This window comes from Prosopis cineraria, unplaced genomic scaffold (assembly GCF_029017545.1).
Source record: "Prosopis cineraria cultivar Desert tree isolate PC_DT_omini unplaced genomic scaffold, ASM2901754v1 PC3, whole genome shotgun sequence".
Classification (NCBI taxonomy): Eukaryota; Viridiplantae; Streptophyta; class Magnoliopsida; order Fabales; family Fabaceae; genus Prosopis; species Prosopis cineraria.
In genome coordinates, this window is record NW_026555334.1 from 39,734,336 (window position 1) to 39,756,181 (window position 21,846).

Here is a 21,846-nt window from a genome sequence, read left to right on the forward strand (position 1 = left end):
TTTCGGATATTAGATTTTCAAATCTAACTTTAATTATAAAAATTTTGTTGTTTCCGTCCCTCCCTTAACAAGATTCTCATGAGTAAACCCTAAGCCATGGATAGGAAAATTGCATGTGATCAAGCAGTAAGAATTCGGCAATTTCTCAGTTTTTTATTTAATTCTTTTAATTGAAAGCAAAAGGTTGTATTTTTTTAAAAAATAAAATTAAAACATACCTGACAAACTAACCTCTCAATAACCAAACTGAGGTTGTTATTTATAAAGTCCAATAGGTATTGTCTATTCTAAATTTCTAATGCTTCAAATTGGTGCCTCAAACATGTGTAAAGTGACAAAAGAAAACAATGGTCAATAGCAATAAAGAATAGCAACATATAATAATGTAATATAACCTAATGATGATGTGAATTATTATTGAAAAAAGGGGTTTTTGAGTATGAATGTAACGATTTGAGAAAAATAAATTAGTGAGACTTTAAAAGGGAATTTGCTAGGATAAAATCATAAGAGTTAACCACAGATAGCTATTGCTTTGGAAAGGATAAATAAAATGGCAACAACATAGATTAGTGGGAAAAAAATAATGCCTTTGAATACACACAAGGAAAAAAATAAATGCGTTTGGCCTACACACAAAATGAAAGAGTTAAAAGCAGTCCCCCCCTCTAACAAAATGTAAGCCTATCTCAATTTCCCAAAGATTCTAATAACCCCGGTAAAAGTTATAGAAACGTTTAATAAAGAGGACGTCATGTTATAATAAATTGGCACCTATCTTTAATGTTTAACTGTGTTTTAAACAAGATTATTTCAAATAGAACAATCGTGTACAATAAAAAAAATTATAAACCAAACACTGGTTATGCATTCACCCCTCAATAATGTTACTAATGCATGGAATGTCTTTCACCGTAGGACATATAAAGGTCCATTTCCATATTTTAAAACCTATTTCCCATGTTTCTTCCTTGCCTCTGCAAAGTTGTTAGATCTGAAGAAGCCTCCAGCTACGATCTGAAATGCAAGATAAAGGGACTGTTACTGGCACCATCAATTTCCAAACTGTATTTTATGGGTTAAACAAAAAGGGCAAGCCAGATTTAGTCATTCTTGTACTGCAGGATGCAGCAAAAGTCATAATTGAACTTTAAAAGTTTCTCCTTCAAATAGCGTTCTCTTGGCACATTTCTGAAACTTGGCAATTGGCATCCTCATAATAATCATTCACCAAAATGTGAGCTCACGACGATATAAGATATTTAGAAGTCATCAATCAGGATGGGTGTATTGTATAATAATAAAAGAACACTGTCGATTTAATGCTTGCGCGTATAAAAACCAGATAGCATTACACAAGGCCCCCAAATGCTAGGGACGATAATGATGCCATGGCACCACTGCGTAAACTCTCATCATCTGCATAGCAGGCGAGCAGCATTAAGGTACTATGACACAATTTGGAAGTCACGTTCAAATTCTTCAGACAAGCCCATTATATACCACAAAAGGAATGTCCCAATCCTCGAAGTCTGCCCCAGAATCATTTAAAAATTGCAGAAGCAGAAACTAAAAGGGGGCCACTTGCATCGCGTTCACCGTGCAATAAACTACTGAAAGAAAAGTGGAAGCCTTCGCACTGATTGCACTTCCTCTAGCTTGATAAGAGTGAAAATAGAAATGTCAGACATGGCACCTTTCCAGAACCACTATCATCATCGTCCCATGCCACCAACTTCTACAGTAAAGGCACAAGCAGGTCAATTTTCTGGAATTCTTTGCTTTTAAACCCCATTCTTCTCTCATGTTCACCTTAATTAGTGGCAATTTTTGGCAAATGAAATGGAATACAAATGAAAACCTTTTCACTCTTATTTCATGAATTTGCCCATCCCAAAAGCGTAAATCACTTTTCACCTTGAACCTCAATTCTTCCGTTTTCTTCTTTTCATCTTGAGCATAGTCTCAGAAGGTAGCTAAACACGAAAAAGATGATCTTACCTATATCAAAGTTTCTTTGCTACTTCATCAGTTACACGCTCATAGTACGTCATTCTCTGAATTGAAGATTTAGCTTCTTCAAAGTTCCGGCTTTTAAATGCATTAGCAAAGACAGTTGACCAATGCCTTAGCTTTTCCTGCATCTGCATGAAATGAGAGGTTTGATATCACGGTGTGCAGAAAACCAATAACAAAGCAATAATAATCCATCCTACTAAACAATAACAAAATGGAAGATGATGGAAGCAATCTTTTCAATCGATTTCTGCTTAGCAAATTAGAGCGATCATATTTACCTCAGAGAGAATGTGATTTAAATCCTCAGAGTCAGTAGCTTCTTCAACTGCTTCCCTGATTTCCAAAATCTGCAGTAAAATTTAACCAAATAATATATAATAATTTTTTCTTCCAAAAAATATAGATAACTGATAGAAAATCAGGTCTTCTCGTGGGCGACATGATATGAATGGGAGATAGAAAATACTGCATTACACTCCACAAGCTATTATCACAAAGAAGATCCAGTGTTACTATTTAAAAATCTGAAAGGGAAGCCTGATTTTTCAAGAGAAAGAAGAATAAAGGTGGGGGCATGGATATAAAAGGAAAGAAAATCTCTCCCTGCAATCCAGCAAACCCATTCTGAACTCTTCTTCTCTGCTGCCACTTCCATCATTATTCCACATATAAATCGTTGAAGCATATGTTCAGTATATGAAATCCATAGAATAATTTACTTTCATAGCAGGTAATTCAGCATCCCAAAAACTTCACTTATCCCATCATGTTTTCAATCGATTAATGATTTGAATAAACGACAAAAACAATAATAACAACAAACCATATCTCACTAGGTTATTTTAGAATTGTTTTCAAATACAATAACCAGTCATCTCTATCATTATTGATTATGAAGTATCTATTAAAAAAATGTCAAAAAAATCACATTAAATGCATATCATAGTCCATTTAATCACCTCAGATAGTAGTTCAGGCTCTGAAACTGTCTGTTCCTCATCAACTTCTATTCCCTCAAGCTTCAACTGGAAAACAAATGGAACAATATTACTTAATAACACAACGGAAGGAAGAACTGAACAATAAAAGCCAAAAGTTGTGATGGAGGACTTATTTATGACATTTACACGATAGAATTATCCCAATGTTTGCATTAAAAAAAAAAAAAGTTCAGAGATACCCAAAGTGGATTCTGAACGAATACCACCCAGATATAGAATATTTTTTCCCCTCTTGGTTACATAGATATAGAATATTCTTCTTTGCAAACACACAAACATACAGATATATATCATCACTCACCCACTCTTTTTAACATTTTCAAGTTATATAGAGATTTCTACCACTGCAATAAAGAATGACCATTTTTGTGATATAAGGAAGAAAATATGCTCACCAAGTAAATTGCTCTTGATAAAGGCCTTGTAAGCGTACGATATGCATCAATCACCTTGGCAGATTGTTCAGCAGCAAAATCTCTTTCTTTCTAACCCAATAGATAATGTTAAAAAAAGAAAAATAGAAAAATATTCAACTTGCCTGTCTCATTAAAACTAGGTTTGTAAATAACAGGAAGAAGAAAGGAAATCCGTCAGACTTACCTCAGATTTTGAATGTACTAAATCAGGGTGTAGTTTCTTTTGCCAGTTTTTGTACTTGCCTTCCAAATTCTTAACCTCAATATCATAGTTCTTCTCCCTATTGCAAATTGGGAAAAATAAAATTTACTTTCAGATTTCCCGCCTTATCTATCAAATTTAGCAGGCAATAAACTTTCCCCTCTTTATTGTGAAATCTGAAGGCAAAATTTATGAGCAAGAACCAAATTATGCTTCAGGTTTTGCCAAAAAGGACCCATTAGAAGTGTCCAGAACTCAGAAGATTACAATAACATACAGTTTTCTCTTTACTTGACAAAACGTAGCATCTACAAATATACGAGACAACACTTTAAAAAAAAAAAAGTAAAACCATCTAATGCAATGTGGCCAAAATACTATTCTATGCAGTGCAGAAAGACAGCAAACTCTTCATAATCATTGTTTCACGTCACTTCTCAAATTTATCAATAGAAATAGAAATCTCCTTTATTCCCGATATGTTTACTAACTCAGCAACCAGCATAGATGAAAAAATTTTATTCCATATTTCTTTCCATACTTAATCATACATAAATATGAGGGGACGAAAAAGAAAAAAAAAGAGTGTGAAACTTGGCCAGCAAAGTTACTATCGAGATTAACAAAAGCCCAGAAACTTACAGTCCGAATATGTCAAAATAGTCGACGGATATATCGACGGGTTGAATGCTCCTGCAAGACTGGCAAACCAAAAACGGTGCTGATTCGGGCATAGCATGACAGTTCCAGCAACCACTTTCGATTTTCCGGGAAGATACCGAGGAAACACTTTTGACAGAAGCCCTAAGATTTCCCAGAGAACAGTACGAGGGGTCATGTAAAAGACGATGATATGGTGTAATGGGAGGCGGTGGCGATGAGATATAGGTGCAACGTTTAAGCGTAGGAGAAGATTTGAAGGGGGAGAAGGGGGCAATCGAAGTTAGGCATTTTCTCGTGAAAGTGGAAAGAGGCGTTGAGAGTTTCCTCTTCGACATCGTAGAAGAACACAGAAGCTAGTAGAAGCAATTTCGCTTTGCGAGGGGGCTCGGAGAAAAAGCTATTAGCACCGCGGCTATTCCCCATTTCAGCTAATACAGTTAACGGAGCTCCAAGTTCCAGCTAATGATCAACCCATGTTCACGTAATCATTGGCATTAAAAAAAAAAAAAACTCAGCTAGAAGGTTTAAATTATCGGGTGATTATCATTATCATTAGTGCATAAAAAACTTCTTTTATATAAACATATGACTTTAAAAAATATTATGAAAAGTATATTTTAATTTTAATTCAAAATTTATAAACATAATATCTTATGAAGATAGATTAACATTAAAGTTAATGTCATTTATTAAACTAAAATCAACTATCAAGATTTAAATCCTCTAAAATTAAAATTGATAAATTTAGCTAAAGTTTTCTTTTATAAATATTTTTTACTCATTTTATTATTTTTATAAAATATTATTTTTAAAAAAATTTCATAAAAATTCACCAATACCACTTTATGTCAACTATTTATTAGTATGCTATTGATATCAAATCAAAAGTAACCAGTAAGAATTTGTATTAGCAGAAATAGTTCAAGCCACTTATGAACTTTATTTCGAAGTCATATTTATATAAATATAAAAGACATTTTTGAAAAAAAAAAACTCTCTTAACTAAATTTGACAATCATCGAGGGGGGGAAATACTTTAAGAAATGCTACTAATTATTATTATTATATAACAATAACAATAAATTTTATCCCATTAGATGGAGAGAACTTAAAAACTAGAAAGTCTTCTTTTGCCCTTTTTTTCTTTTGAATGGAAAAGAGGTAAAAACTCCAAAGTCTTTGCAGGAAAAAAAGACCTAGAGTACTTGTTTGAAAATCAGTAATATTTAACATAATATTACAAGCTGCCCTGAAATTATCTCTCTCAGAGGTTCATCAATGATTAGATCATATCATCCCATATCTCAGGATAATCACTCCACTTTAAAGTTAATAATTTTAACTAAACTTGATAGGGCAGTTTGAACTCAATCAAAAAAATTTAAAGTTGAGCTTAATTATATACGTTTTTTTTAAAGAATATGATACTTTAAACTCAATCTGAATAAACTAAACCTGTCTAAATTACCTACTCTACTCCACTTACATATACCCGCACGTTCCTCAACCTTCCTCCTCCCTTGCAAAATAGATTCAGAAGGGGGTAAAGGTATAGAGCATGCGTTTGTTCGTCCAACAATTGTGTAGATAAATCAATCAATCAGCTAGTGATTTTTTGAAATCTAATAGAACAGCCAGATGAAACAGCAAACGAGAAAGCTTCGTTCAACGTGATTCAGGAATTTCTGCCAATTTCATCTGCACCCAAGACTCTCTACATCGTCTAAACTTTCATGCAGCACTTATCATAGCATGCTAGTTTTGACGATGTAATAATAATGTCTCTCCTGTCTACCTCTGTTGATATCTTCTCTTTTTTTTTTTTTTCCGGCCAGAAATACCTTCGTTGATATCAAGAAGAGTGGAAAACAAGAGAGCAAAAGGACACAGGTATCTCAGTTCACTACAGCCAAAGCAACAAAAGCAATCTACAAAGCCTTCAAGGCCACGCACTATTGGGGAAAAAGAAAATATTAGCAGTTCAAACCTGGGTTTCATGATTGGCAACGAGGCAAAGGGAAATATTAGAGAAGATTGATAAGAGTTGAAAATAAAGTGTTTCATTAAGCAGAAAACCCCAATGATACAGAACCTCAAAGAGTATTTGATGTCTTAGTTTAGTGCATCGCTTCTGCGTCTAAAGATCTCAACACCTAAGTAATCAACAGGGCCCTGAACTGCCACATGAGGCTTCCCCACTTTCACGCAAACAGCGGATATCTGAGGGATCTTTGTCAGAATATTGGTTGCAATTTGTTCAGCTGCTGATTCCAGAAGATTGTGAGGTGGCCCCTCCATAACTTCTTTCGCTATACTGCACCAGCACAAATGGTTCTTGTTAAAGGCACTTACATAATATTAATTACATAACACTTGCTCAGGGGATTAAAATCCTATTCTGGTCCTCAAAGTATATTTAATATTTTATATCGATTCTAAAAGTAACTTTTGTTTCAAACAGACCAACAATAAGCCTTAAAAATGTTTGCAAAGCAGTATACCATTTTACTCTCTTGCCATTAATTATGACGCGGCACACTGAAGTGACATTTTATAAACCACTTCCAAGTCTGCATACCAGTCTATATTCACCCTTTTTTCTCTTCTCTCTCTGTTTGTACCTTGCTAAATTGGATTCTAATTGAGGTTATTATGATCTTGTATCTTAGCACAATGATGCTCAGAGCTCGTCACTTCTGGTAACTGGTAACTCCAGCCATATGAAACTGAATATGTAGCCCTCTCTCTGTTAGGCTTAGCTTCATCTCTTATTTTCCACCAAGACCCGTCTAAAAGCACTCAAAAACAGCGGTTCTCTCACTCCACATTGAATAAAAAAGACAGAGAAGATTTGCATTGATGGGTCAAGAGAGGTGATGCTGCTTCTAGCATTGAATTAACATCATTTAGTCAGATAAGTTCCCGTCATCACTGAGCTTTTCACAAAAAACCCATAATACATGCTAAAATGCACACCCGACCCCCCTAAGGGGAGCAAGACATCACGGGTCCCATATCAGGGAGCCTCACAAGTGGTGTGGGATTTATAAGTTCAAGGGATTTTCTCTCTTAATAGGTTAGTCTTTTGGAATCGGCTCTCCCTTTAAACGTATGCTCGTTACATTGGTGATTTCATTAAGATGGTGTCACAAAGAGGGCCACCCATGGAGGACTCTGACCGATAGAACGCTGAGTGAAGTACTATGGAGTGGAGCCATCGGAAACATCGACTCTCGACAGGGTGGCATGGTCACAACCACAAGCCCTCTAGGTAGAACTTACTTTCAAAAGGCGCCTCGTAGAAAGAGAGTATCCAGCTGACTTATAAATCACACTTTACTAATGTGGCCTCCCGATACGGGACTCATGACACAAGCCTTGTGTGATAATGCTTAAAAGATAACATGTCTTATGGAGGAATTTATGTCTCACTTTTCAACCATCTTTTGCTCTCCCCATCGGTCTTGAGATTTGTTCCAATGCTCATTTTATTCCACGGTATTCATTACAACAACTCTAACCATTTTACTAATCTGTTTTCTTTACTAAGTCACGTATGAAAGTGATCAAGGAGGACGAGCAGAATGGCACTACCAATAAATCTCCAACAGTAGACAAGAGAAATAACTGTAAAACTATCAAAATCCAAATCCTTTCATTATTCTGAGTGTGGGTGAGACTTGGATATTTATCATGATCAATATCATCTGCACTTGCTCTATATGTCTATTCTGAGTGAAGCAGATAGAGCCGCAGAAACAGAAAAGCTTGAATGGTGGCTTTGATTAAAATGATGGTGATGTATATCTGCAAAGTTTCTTCTTTTTCAGAGAAATCATTACTAGAAACTAAATACTCATTTGATGCATCATTCAATAAAATATCATACAAATTTAGATAGCTTCACCTTTCAAAGAAGAATTGTACAGTTCATGACTCAAATAATATAGTTCCATCGGTACCTTATATTTTATATTGATTTTGGGACCAAAAAAGTGCTCTGATACTCAAGTCAAGAGCATCACTGATAATTTATACATCCTTACATATATTTTTTTGGGCCAAAACATCATAAAATATTTTAAACCCATATCCATAGACCACAGATAAATTTATGAAAATCAGAAGCAAAATATTGACACCTAATACCAGGACCGGATGGGTCAAATTTGTGGAAAACATAAATGAAGAGCTTAAACTTATTGCTTACCGATAAATATCTGTGTAACTAACTGTATCTGACAAATTATCAGATTTACCGGCTGCTCTGAGATCCATCCAAGCATCCACATCTACCAGAAATTTCTGACCCAGCTTCCTTTCTTCTGCTTTAACGCCATGAAAACCATGGAATATCAATCCCCTCAGTATGAGTTTGTCTCCCTTCACGTGTGTATTGTCTTCCATTATTGCTGACAAGAAAATACAATTGTTAGGAGAAGTTCTAGGGATAGATGCTTACAAAATTATATTGTCAGAGACAGTGTGTGTGTATAATTCATTTAGCCACGTCAGTATGATAGTCATTTCATTAGTCCCTTATGTCCTTGTTTGTAGTTCTCTCCTAGAGTAGCGTCACTTGCATACATAGATTCCATCTCAAAGCACGATAATTCAAGACATTGCTATGGTATCAAAGCCTCTCAGATTTCTCTAAAACTTGTGCTACAATCAATGTAACAAAAACTAGATTGGACCATCTAGTTTGACCCAGATACCAGTATACTAGTGCCTGTCCCAATCTGGAACATTGACCAAACTTGATTTTTAAGTAAACCAATCAAAAACCAAAAAACCAGCTAAAAATAGCACCCACTTATGTCAATCAACTATGAAGCATTGTCTCAATGTCAATTTAACTTAAAAAACAGGAACATATACACAAGCATCTTTCACACCCATATCATAGTCGATCCATCAAAATTTTAATGAGTCAGAACACTTCAAAACCAGTGAAATGTGGTCAAAATCCCAGATCAAGATTTTATCTAGTGACTTCCCATAAGATCATAAAACTCTACTTCTAGCCATGTTCTTCATCCCACTCTTTTGGGATAGCAACAGAATCCTCATGAGGTATTTCAGGACCAACATAAGTGGGAACAAGGACTTAAGCAATAAGCAATGTCTAAATTCCTTTTGGTTGGCGGCCAACATTTCTTGAAAGAACCTAGAGCTAAATGGCACCAAATTTCACCCTTGAATCAAGTGATAACAGTCATGACCTTAAAAGGGAATTTTGCACCAGACTATATTTCATGGGTATTAAAGGGATATCAAGTATCAATCTCATCTACTCAATAGCCATAAAAATTGCTACCGCTTATGCGAAAAATCATCGGTCCTTATTCACAACAAACAGTCTCAAAATCTAGCAAAATAAGAGAGTAATGTTGCGTCTCCAAAACAAATTCATAAGGGCATAATTTCTTCCCTAATTACTTCTCTAATTGGCAAACACAAAAAATCAAAGCAACAATTGAGAATTGCAGAACAAACACAACATAAATTGGCACAAAATCTTGACCTCCACAAAACAAAATTCCAACATCAATGTTTCAAAATTTAACAATTACAATTACTTGAAATCAGAAACGCAATAAAACAGCCCCTTCCTCCAGTCAAAGCCAAAGTATAATAAAGGAATAAGTCCTATACCCCTCACTGTGCAGGAAGAAGAAAAGGTAAAAGCTATAGAACTTGCATTGCTTTTCTTATCTCCAGCTGCAAGTGAGTTGGAGGATATAATGGAATAGGAGAGATACTCGGTCGGTTCCTTGTCCTTATCTTCTCTATTCTATTTGATTTCTTCTGATGTTTGCTTAGAGATCGCATTTTTTATGATTTTCAGATTCGATGCGTCGCTGGGGTTTGGGTTAGGTAATTAGGCCTTGTTTGGTAAGCGGAATGAATTTCAAAGGAATGGAAGTGGAAATACGAGGAAGTGGAAATGGATTTTAAAACGATGTTTGGTATAATAATAAAAGATAGTTACCTATAAAAGTATAATAGCAAAATACCAAATCACCATCCCCTCTCACCTTCGTCCTCTCCTCTCCTCCATCACTTCCTGAAATGAAATTCATGAGATATTCAAATCAAAAACACATAATTAGATATTATAAACAAATATACCATTCAAAAAGTCCAATCAAAATCTGAATCATTAAATAAATCCATGTATGAAAGATTTCCAGGAGAAAAGATGAAGAAGGCTGCGATGGATGGAGTAACAGAGCAGCCATCAGATGTCGTCACTTCCACGACTCCTCACCAACATTGTCGTCTTATTCTCCGCTGTGACTTCACACCGCCGTCTTCTCGGTTCGATTGTTTACTCCGTCGCCGGCGACGTCAACAGGGAGGTCTTAAGGCATCGAAGGTAAAAAAGAACACAGGAGGCAAATTATAAAAATTGGAAAAAAAAATTATATTAAAAACAATGTGCCTAAATCAAATATAAAATAAGTTTTTCAGCTAGATAAAGAGAAAAAAAATACACTTCAAACCAATGCTAACATCATCAATTGGAACAGAAAGATGAAAGAGGAAAACAAAAATTTGAACAAGAGAAAAAAGAAAGAGAGGTCCAGAAGAGCAAATGAAGCAAGCAAAAGTGGCATTATGCTTTGAAACAATCATATAACCTATTGTCTACAAGCTTCACGTGATGACATGGAAAATGTATATTGGTAGGAATTTGACAAATGAATCATGCAGAAATATTATAAGTAGAGTAGTAGGAAAGGGAAAGCAAGAGATTGCCATTCACATTTACAATGAATATTATACCTGTTAATCAAAAAGAAAATTTAAACTCATTGATTAAGTGAATTTTCACTTTTCATTAAAAAATTAATTTTTGATTATAAAATTATTCTTGATCTAAGCAAATTCTTTATAAATATAAACTTATCTAGAGTCTAAACAATTTTGGGTGTGATATTTAGGTAAATATTTTTCATAATACATTTTTATTTTTTATTATTTGTTGTATGTTGTATAAAAAAGCCCACCAAACATTCTCACAAAAACAAAAACTTCGTCAACCAATCATTAATGTCAATAATCAATAAATCATCGATGATCAATAAATCTGTTGATCCAAAAAAAATCAATCAATCAATAATCAAATAATCATCAAATAAAATAAACTATTACATATTTTTGGTCCAACACAAAAATGAGGGAGCGCTTTTAAAATTGTTTTCTTTTGTTTTTTTTTTTTTAAGCTTATTGTCTGTGCTATAAGCATGAGCCGGAAGTTAAAGGCATCAGTGCGTCACGCAATTTATTTATTTTATTATTCTTTTGCCGACACTCAGTTTATTCGAGATGATAAAATTAAAATTTAATATGTTGTTTTCTATAACACATCAAATTTTTTTTTAATAATTTAACTCAATTATAGTTGGGTTACAGCCACCCAACACATTTTTATATCAATAATTATAATATAAAATATTTTATAATTAGTTTCAACTCACACACTATAACATTTCGGATAAATTGTTACCTCCCACATGCCATTAATCACATTTGTTCATCCTTATACTCCCAACAAGTAAACTAAATTACATTTGTCCATCCTTATACTCCCAACAAGTAAAATAAGCAATTTAGTCAATTTTCAACAAAAGCCAGTTATTTGACATTATAATCATGCCATTTTAACCAATCTAAAATAAATCAAATATTAAAATTACAGTCATCCAAATTGTACTAAAAATAGAAATAGTTTGAAAGGCATGATTACATTTATATATTTATATAATTGACAATAAATAAAAAGCTCTAATATTGACAATATAACACATTATAAATCATAAATTAAATACCCAAAAGAGACAGTGGATCTATACCACTAAGCCTCTGGGACTCTTCCACGTGTCACTCGTAGCTCTTCTCCTGAAAATTATTAACCACATAATGAGACTCAAAAGTCCCAGTAACCAAAGTCAATTTATGATAGTGTATACAAACAGTTAAGTGTGTGCTTACTAAGTAAGAATTAAAAATAATATAATTCCAACAAATATAAGAAATTTTACAATACACACAAACAACCATCCTTATATCCCTCCATTAACCTCGAGCCGTAACCCTCACTCGGTGCTAAATTACCCGGCTAAAGGTAGATTAGCCCAAGCCCTTACAAACCACCTATTAAACTCCAATAGGGACGTACCACGTGGCACATAAATACAACAACAATAGCGAGTCTCCCAACACCTCCCACAATAATCAAACAAATTCATAATAATATTGCACAATTATACAATATTACAAAATTCATAATTTTCTCAATAATCACCCAATTAACATGAAGTAACACTAATCACAAATTAAAAGCATGGTTACCTTATGGCTTTTTCAATAAATTATTCCTTAAAATTTTTCTCTCACCACAATCTTCACCAGTAATACAATCTACAAATAATATATTATTTATAAGTATTAATTTCAATTTTTGAAACTAATAAAATAATTCTAGTAATATAATTAAAAATATAACATAATTTTTAATCTCAATCTTAATACAAATCTAGAGTTAATACTATTAAGTAAAATTTTTTAACTCCTCTTTTAATTATCAATAAACATTAATAATCTAAAAATCAACTTCTAAACTAATTTCTATTATCAAAATTTTCTTTTTATTTCATAAATTCGTACCTAAAATACCTAAAATTAAAAATTGAGTCTCTAGCTTAGAATCATAATCCTATAACCATAATAATTCATTTCTCATCTTAAATAATCATCTAAACCTCAATAAATCAACATATATTTTCATATCTAGTTTAGAATTTGATTCATAAGCCACAAATTCAAAGATTATCAACAAATTTATACTCTAGAACATTTATTATACTACTGACAACCTCAAAAATCATATTTATTCAACATAAATTCATCCCTCTTCCAGATCTTAAATTTTCTACCACTACAAACTCAAAAACCAAAGAAGAAGGATGACTAAGAAAAAATTTTAGAACACTTACTTAGTCTTAAAAAGCTTAAAATCACAACCTAAATATTCTATTAAAAACTCTTACCTTAAAAATTTAAATATTTTACACCGGCGACTCGCTTCTCTCCGCCTTAGCTCGCGCGCAGGAAAAGAATTGAAGAAATGAAAGGAAACAGGTGAGTTTTTATAAAAATTTAGTGAGTCCCACACATTTTTTTTTATTATTTCTTCTTTCCTCTCTCTTCTTCTCTTTTTTTTATTATTTTATATAACTATTGATGCATGCGACTGTTGAAAGTAATTTCTCTTTTTCTTCTTCTCTTCTTTTTTTAATTAATTTTTTTTAAAATTTTAATTTAGAATTATATCCTAAGTTAGATTTAATGATCATTTCCTACTAATTTATTTACCTCTAAATATTTTTCAAAATTTTTATTAACCCAAATTAACTATTAAAATTTAAATTGGGATGTTACATTTTCAATGAGTACAAATGTAAGGGAAAACTCTATACTCCTACTTTATTAGTTTTTGAAGGGAAAAAAAATTTATATACTTAAAATGATATATTTGAAGTGTTTATTTTTAAATAAATTAAAATATGTGAATTTTTTTAATAAATTATTTAGTCACAACAAACTCTTATTACTAATATTTTTTAATACTAAAATTTACTTGTTTTGATTTCATGGGAAAAAAAAGTTAAGCATGGGAGATTAAATGATTTAGTCAAGATAATTTATTTTTCTGATTTTCTATCCCTTTTATTTGTTTTATGTGAGTCAATTAGTCATTTAATTTGAAAATGCTGGAAAGGATCACAAACTCACTAGAACTGTAATAATTTTTTTAAGGTCCTGTGTCCTGTTCTTCTTTTACAATAATTTTATTCTAAACGTTGTCGAATATTAAATTGAAATATTTTTTAATAAAAATTTAAATATTGGTTCCATCATGTGAGGAACTTTTTCCTTTTCACTAAATCTAACTCTCATTAATAATTAGACCAAATTTTTAATTATGCAATTTTAAAATTTTTTTAGCTTCACGTGCCTCACCAAACATGTGATGGGTTTAAAGGTGTTAAATCCCCTTGGACTAGTTAATAGTCTTTCTTAATATTTTAAAATTTGAGATAAAATTATATAATTAACTTTATATATTTAAGGACCTTGTTTCAAATTAAATTTAAACATGTAAATTTTTTATAAATTATTTATTCTATAAAAAAATCTTATTATTAATATTTTAGATAAAAAATATTATCAATACATTAAAATCAACTTGCCTATTGAATAAATATATATTAAGTATACAGGCAATTCCTAAGCCTTATTCTTTTTTTAAATATATATATATTAATGTTTTAAACAAATTAAACAAAAGAGATAAAAATTACGAAAATAGATTATAGAAACTAAAAATAAAATACAATCAAGTCATGCCAAAAAGAAAACAAAATCAAGTATAAACATTGGAGTGACATTCTACCAAATAATTTAGAGTTAAGGTTCAATTTTGTACATGTACTCTTTTTTGATGAGCACTAAGTCTCTTACACTCTTAAGTAGAGTAAAATTCTTCTTGAACTTTTTTTAAGGAAGCAAAAATCCCCTCATGGCAAATGGCTGTTTGTTCTCTCATTATTTAATGATTTATCAAGGTATGGGGCCCATGAAAATTTGACTTGGCTTAGTCAAACCTCGTTTTGACCAACTACATAGCATTGTCTTCTTCATTCTTCTTCTCCCCTCCAATTGCAACAACAACAACATTAGATGCAAAAGGACCTCTAGGCATAGAAGCAATGAATTCCAAGGAACGCAATAAGATGATGGGACCTAAAGAGTGTAACATTCCAAATTTTAACCTTTTAGCTAATTAAATTAATAATCGAATTTGATTAAGTAAAATTGAGTTAAAGCAGGTTTGAGGAGGATTAAGGGACCTTTAGGGCTTGGGTATAGTTGTGGGAAGGGATCTGGGACTGAATTTGGTACATAGGCCTAAACGAGAGAGAAAATGTGAAGTAAGAGTTTATGCCACAAGCCGTGGCATGTGCATGGTCCATTATGGCGCAATAAATTAAGAAAGGGAGGGAGAGTTGATTTGTATCGTCAACACGATCACTAAATGGTGTGGATGAGGCACTTGATGCCACACACTGTGGCGTGATTAACACATACCGCAGTGCATGGCTAAAATTATGCCACACATCACAGTGCAACTTGTATGCACCATGGCCCATTGTCGAAAAATTTAATTCATCATTTGCACGTTCAAGACTTCTAGTGTAGAAAAGGAAAGAAAATAGAAAAAACTAGAATAAGGAGGAGAGGAGAATAAAGGGAGCCTTGGTAAGGCTCAAAATTTAGAAGTATTAGGAGTAAAATAAGGCTTCTAAACATTAAGGGTAAGCTTCCATAGCATCAATCTTCATTTCTCTTTTAGTTTTTAAAAATTTCTAAGATAGGGTTTATTAAGGGGCATGGTTTTTGGTCCATATAAGTTATGAATCTAAATCCATTAACTCAAATAGAGTTAATGGAAGTTGATTGAGGTACTAAAACTAAGGGTTAAGGGTTTTACATACTTTTGGTTAGTGAACCTTATTTATATCCAAAAATTTAGACATTCAATGTGAGTTATGAGGGTTATTAGGTGATATTAATGACCCTAAAAGAATTTAATGAAGTTAGTAGATGTTAATGGATGATAATAAGCTTAGTATACAAGCTTGAATATGAAGAGACAAGGATTTGGGTGAGTTAAGTGTTAAGAATGAGAGCTTGAAGTGTGTATGTAGTAATGTCAATGATCATGGACTTGATTAGTTGTAAATTAATTATCCATGCATTAGTTTGAACATAATGGGCAAGCTTGAAAGCAAATTATTGAGAGGTAAATATTAAACCTCTCAAATGTTTGAAGTAATTGAGAAAAATTTATTTTGTATAGTTATTTGTTAATTGAATTATATTTTTAAATGGGTTCCTTCACATGAATGATTGAAATTATGTTGTAGACATATGCCAAGAATTACAAGAGGTTTTATTAACCCTACTTTCATTATAGATGCAAAGTTGAAACTAAAATATTTCCATATTTCAATCTTGTGTTGAAATAAGGAAATTTTGATAAATTGATTTTGTTTTTATGTGGTTATAATAGTTCTAGTTTAATAGTTGAGTAAAGCAAAGAACATGTGATTGTGATTTGAGATTGAGAATGAAAGTAGTATGTGATAAGTAATAATTGATTGAGATGTTCGCATGTTTTAATTGATTAAATAATTTAAAATAATAACCTTGTCATTAAGAATTATAAGCATATGTAAATGTGTGTGTGGGCATGAGACATAGCATGATCATTTGGCTAGAGTTCGTTCAGAGAGATAAGTAAAAAAATTCACATGGAATTTTATGGCTGCCTTTCGGTGCACAAAAACTAGCATTATCCCATTGTTTGTCGAGAGGCTGTCTCATAATTTATCAAAAGACTTAAACTCAACCATCTCTACCTGTCTATTGAGGAGATTAGCTCCGGGTTATGACATCCCAAGGATTCTAGAATAAAGAAGCCGTGGTCCAAGAGTAAGTGTAGTGATATTTGACCAGATCACTTCTCACAATTGGTGAGCTTAGATAATCCATTCAAACAGACGAAGCCTTAATCAATTGTATAGCCTACAGTTTTAGTCAGATGAAATAAAGACACTAGGACAAAATTTGGCTTTTACAAGGGACTTTTTACATCGATTGGAAGGCTAACTTTCTACATCAGGCACTCTATCACCCGATGTAAAAAGTATTTTAAATTTAAAAAATATTAAAAAATAAGTACTTTTTATATTGATTTTAGTGGTAACCGATATAAAATGTATTATTAACATCAGTTATCCTAGCAATTGATGTAAAAAGTCATTTAAAGTTTCAGTTCTTATCATCTTCCTCACACATAATGTGTTTGCATCATCTTCCTCCTTGTCTTGTACTCTCCTCGCCTCCATATTGTGTTGCCATCCTCCTCTTCCTCCTCATCCCTTCTCCCTAAACAAAATACCTAAAACCCAAGATCTATTTTCTCCAAATCCTTCTCCTCCTTCCTCCAAGGTTATTTTCGTATATTCATAGGACAGTTTTAGTAAATCTGCTCTTACAGATTCATTAACCATTGGATTAAGCTAAAATTTTGTCAGATAGTTTGGAACATCCAATGCGTCATTTTCTATGGTTGGATCGTTGATTAATTTTCAGATGTGAGATTTATTTTTTTTCACATTACAACCTCTGTTTTGGGTGCTTCCACCATTCTTCTCCTCCTTCTCTCACCTTCTTTCTCTTGTATAGCATCTCATTAGTGTCATTCTTGTCAAATTTGGATTCCCTTAGTTTGAATATTACTCATTCTGAGTTATTTATATATTGCCATTGAATATGAATTTGATCCTCTTTGATATTGCTTACTTGCTTTTGGTTGAATTTGCTAATTAAAGGGTATGCAAAAGTTAATACCCTATTCGATTTATGCATCCAAGTTCATGACTGAATTATTTTCATTTGTATTTTATATATGTTAACAGTAGCCTCAGCAAAATAAAATGAGAATAAAAATATAATCAAACAACTATATAGACAATGTTAAGGTCTTAGTTCTTTCTCTTACCCTATTTTTGGTTATTCAATATGGCATGATAGATTTGCATACTAATTTGTGCAGTTTTTAGGTTGCTTGTGGTGGAAATGGTGATAGTATTGTTTCTACAACCATGTTTTTGGCTTCTATGGTGATTTTCTTATTAATAATTTTCATACTTTCTTTTATTGTTGTTTAATACCCCTTTTATGTATGATGTTATTTTGGTTTCATGGCATAAATACTACATGTTTAAGAAATTTTATTTTCCTTGTTTTTTTAATTAAACGATTTCATGTCTTAATGAGGTGAGCAAAAAGATTTATGCCACGCACCTTAAGTTGGCTTTACATATATTTTTCTACTTATAAAATGTTAAATTAACTTCAACAAAGTGCTACTTACTTAGTTCATTTTCATTTATCTATCTATTTATTAATATTAATTATTTTCTTCTTCTTCACGTTCAAGGTATCCACTATAGGAGGAAGTGGTTGCAAATGCAAGAAAATAAGGCATTCTTCAATACTTTTGAGCTAGTCTTGCTCTGTCTAAAATGTATCGTATGGTTGGAATATTAGAAATAATCAAATATTTAATACTTATAAATATAAGCTTTTATGTTTGTATATTCAGATTACTTAAGTAATGGCTATTCTTGGTTGTTCTTGGTAGTTTGCTTCAAATTTTCTATTTATAATTAACCACTTTTTTCTTTCTAATGTCTCTTTAGTTGTGTTGAGCACTTTTTATATATGATTTTAGCCTTCTATTCTAAGATAACTATCTAATGTAAGCTAAAATTAAATCTACAATATAATTTTTTTTGTAGTATGTATGTACCTATAATGTTTTCAATAGTTAATAGTAGTTTCATTTTCTTCTACAAGGGTATGAAACCCATAGGACAAAAAAGCTAAGGCCTTACCAAATTTTGGGAATGAAGAGTATCAACACTTGGTGTGTATATGTGTGTTCAACTTGCTCATATAGGCAAAGAAGGAGTTGCTGTCAAGAGCTTGTTCCCCTTGCTTTTGTGCACTTGTATTTTCTAAGGAATTTTAGGTTCTTTTAATTTATCATGCAAAAATTTTATTTATATTGTTTAATTATAATTCCAATTCTTTTGTTATGATTTAAATAAATGAATGTTGAATATAAATTGTTATACATTTGAATAAATTAAATAAATCTTTCTTATTTTATAACTATTGAATTTTATTTCTATTTATTTTAGAGGTGTTTTTCTGGATCGTAGGGTTTACAACCTAGAAAAATAACCCTATTTTTTTTCCAAAATAATATTGCTATATACAGCAGTTTAGATAGAATCGATGTAGAAAATAGACTTTCTACATTGGTTGTGGCAAGAACCGATATAGAAAGTCCACCTTCTATAATGGTTGTACAATTGATGTAAAAAATCTCGTACTTTCTATATCCCCTGGAATAACAATGCTGTGTGAACCGATGCAAAAAGTATTTTTTAACTGCTGTAAACAGTTTTTTTTTGTAGTAGTGAGAGGTTGCAAGAAGGAATCAATCATGCATTTATTTGTATCTAACGTGTTACATGGTTGATAAATTTATAGCAAATTGTGATAGTTTGATTTAGGGCTATTATTACATGGTTCTCTATGCTGTGGCAATGTATATTGTAATTTGAATCGAGGTAATTAAGAATGAGATAAATTGTGAAATTATGGTATGTGTTATGTGTGAATGTATACACTTAAGCATTCAATGCTCAACCTTATGTTTTATCAATTAATATGCAATTGTATAGTATAGACATAAATTAATTATTGAATGGTTGTACTCACCTTCTTTCTTAACATGTGATAGGCTTTAGCTTGAATGTGGATAAGGGAAAAGCACTGGTGAAATGCACTAGTCGCATATGCACCAAATTAAACTAAGTGAACACCCTAATGTGTATAGGGCACAACCTAGGTCAAATTCCCTAGCGAGTTGGATTAAAAATTGATTAAAAATAACTATCAAATGTGCTACAAATAATAATGGAAAGTGGTTTGATTAATTTTCAAAAAAAATAAAATTTAAAATTCTAACTAATGTTTATGCAATTTTTGATTTTAAAAGAAAATGAGTAAACAAATAAAAATATGTTTTCAACAATGAACGGAAGTAATCCCTAGGTGTATGATGGTGAAGAAATCCTCATTCAATAATTAAATTGCTAAAGAAATACTCTCATTGGCCAAGTTCAATTCAAAACTATCCCAAACATAGATAACAAAGTCATACACATAAGCCTAACCATTAGTACTCATGTAGTGAACTAAATTAGCATCATTAAGCTCTCAATGTGTTATTGGTTGATTAATTGCCTTAGAACAATACCTAAAACAATGCCTAACCAAGAATTAATTCCAAATTAATCTCAATTAGAGCTTATCAAGGCCTCACAATGTAACTATATAATTGCTAATGCTAAGAAATTCAATAATTCATCACAACTATACATTAACCATTGAATTTAAAAATTAAGTAACAATTCCAACAATCAATTAACTCAATAACAAGTATCCTCAATTAAAATGACAAAAGCATTTAATCAAACACCTTAAGTGCAACACTACAACTTCACTAATTCAATAATGAAAAGAAAAATTGCAAATAGAAAAATCAAAAGAACTAGAGTCTAGAAATCCTTAGCCATTGAAGCCCATGAACTCAATCTTCATCCATCAAGCCCCTAGGAATCTTAAGCCTCTAGCCACGCATTTTTAGCACCAAACCATCTCCACAACCTTGAACACGTACGACTATGGAAGCTTGGAATAAAATGTGCGATTTGATGAAAGGAGAAGACGATGATCAAAAGGGATGAGAGGAATTGAATTCATCTCTATATATCACCATCTCTCCTCTCTTGCGGACGCGTCTCCCATGGTGCTCTCAGCCTCTGCATGATTTCCACACAAATACTCCACTTCAAACCAATTGAATTCATCTCCTTCATAAAATGAATTTTTGGGAATAAAAAAAATAATGTTAAATGAAAATTTGGAAAACTATGCAATAAATCCTAAAAAATTCTCTAAAAATATTTCTTTGCCCTTTTACCACAAATATTACTCATTTATCTCAAATTATATCAAAAACAAGTGCTAAAAGGCTAAGATAAGAGATGTAAAAGCGTGTAAAATATATGAATTATTAACTTAAAGCTTAAGAATTTGTGTATTCCTATTGTAAAGCCTCTCAATCTTATTTATGTTGTATAATAGAGAGAATGTTGTCAATTAAGGATCATATTCTTCTGTTATACTTGTACTATATTTTTATGAATGATTCGATGGTTGTATTCTAAGTTTTGAGAGTATTGGAAAAGTAACTGAATGATTCAGATAAGGTCAAAAAACTAGTGGATTCATTGACTATGACAGCAAAAGCAGTAAAATACTCAAATTTCTTGCAAGCTTCTCACCCCAATGTCCTCAATCTTCTCATCCATCATCAACGAGCTTCTCTTCATTTTTCTTCAACCTTATTAGCTCCATACTCCACCTCTAGAATCAACTCACTCCTATGCCAACAAAATGCCATATGAAGATAATTATGATTATGTCATTGTCAACGGTAGAACTGTCGATTCCCTGTTGGCTGTGACATTATCACCTATGTTCCAGGTTTTTATACTTGAATGTGGAGGTGTTAGCTATAGCAAACTCAACTTCATGACTTGAGAAGGATTCCAAGACCACCTTCAAGGATAATTCCAACACTTATGGCTCACTTACACAATCCTTCACTTTTTGATTCTAAAGACAACATCTCGAATACTAGGGATATGTAGTTAATCAGGTCTAGCTTGGGACCTCAAGCTCATGAATGAATTGTGCAAATGAGTTGAGAAACAAATTATGTTCAAATAGACTTAGTAGTATGTTGTTAGTGATGGGTTGATCA

The 21,846-nt window shown here is 32.2% G+C and overlaps 2 protein-coding genes across 7 annotated transcripts; both read right to left on the reverse strand.

The window, feature by feature from the left end:
* Positions 1-668: 668 nt before the first annotated feature.
* LOC129305851 (iron-sulfur cluster co-chaperone protein HscB homolog) lies at positions 669-4,783 on the reverse strand. 3 transcript variants are annotated; one of them, XM_054946008.1, is made up of 7 exons: positions 4,281-4,783; positions 3,621-3,717; positions 3,416-3,505; positions 2,979-3,044; positions 2,298-2,366; positions 2,002-2,144; positions 669-1,017 (listed from the first exon to the last, which is right to left on the reverse strand). In XM_054946008.1, the coding sequence occupies exons 1-6, from the start codon at positions 4,634-4,636 to the stop codon at positions 2,007-2,009; spliced, it is 816 nt and encodes a 271-aa protein (XP_054801983.1). In that variant the 5' UTR covers positions 4,637-4,783; the 3' UTR covers positions 669-1,017; positions 2,002-2,006. The 3 variants fall into 3 exon arrangements, with proteins under 3 accessions (XP_054801983.1, XP_054801981.1, XP_054801980.1); XM_054946006.1 differs by lacking the exon at positions 669-1,017 and adding an exon at positions 1,255-1,735; XM_054946005.1 differs by lacking the exon at positions 669-1,017 and adding an exon at positions 1,255-1,738 and having other exon boundaries at positions 4,281-4,780.
* A 1,556-nt stretch (positions 4,784-6,339) lies between these two features.
* On the reverse strand, positions 6,340-10,867 carry LOC129306738 (dihydroneopterin aldolase 1-like). 4 transcript variants are annotated; one of them, XM_054947470.1, is made up of 4 exons: positions 10,576-10,867; positions 10,297-10,371; positions 8,512-8,713; positions 6,340-6,615 (listed from the first exon to the last, which is right to left on the reverse strand). In XM_054947470.1, the coding sequence occupies exons 3-4, from the start codon at positions 8,706-8,708 to the stop codon at positions 6,414-6,416; spliced, it is 399 nt and encodes a 132-aa protein (XP_054803445.1). In that variant the 5' UTR covers positions 8,709-8,713; positions 10,297-10,371; positions 10,576-10,867; the 3' UTR covers positions 6,340-6,413. The 4 variants fall into 4 exon arrangements, with proteins under 4 accessions (XP_054803445.1, XP_054803441.1, XP_054803443.1 ...); XM_054947466.1 differs by having other exon boundaries at positions 10,297-10,866; XM_054947468.1 differs by lacking the exons at positions 10,297-10,371; positions 10,576-10,867 and adding an exon at positions 9,960-10,117.
* Between the last annotated feature and the right edge of the window lie 10,979 nt (positions 10,868-21,846).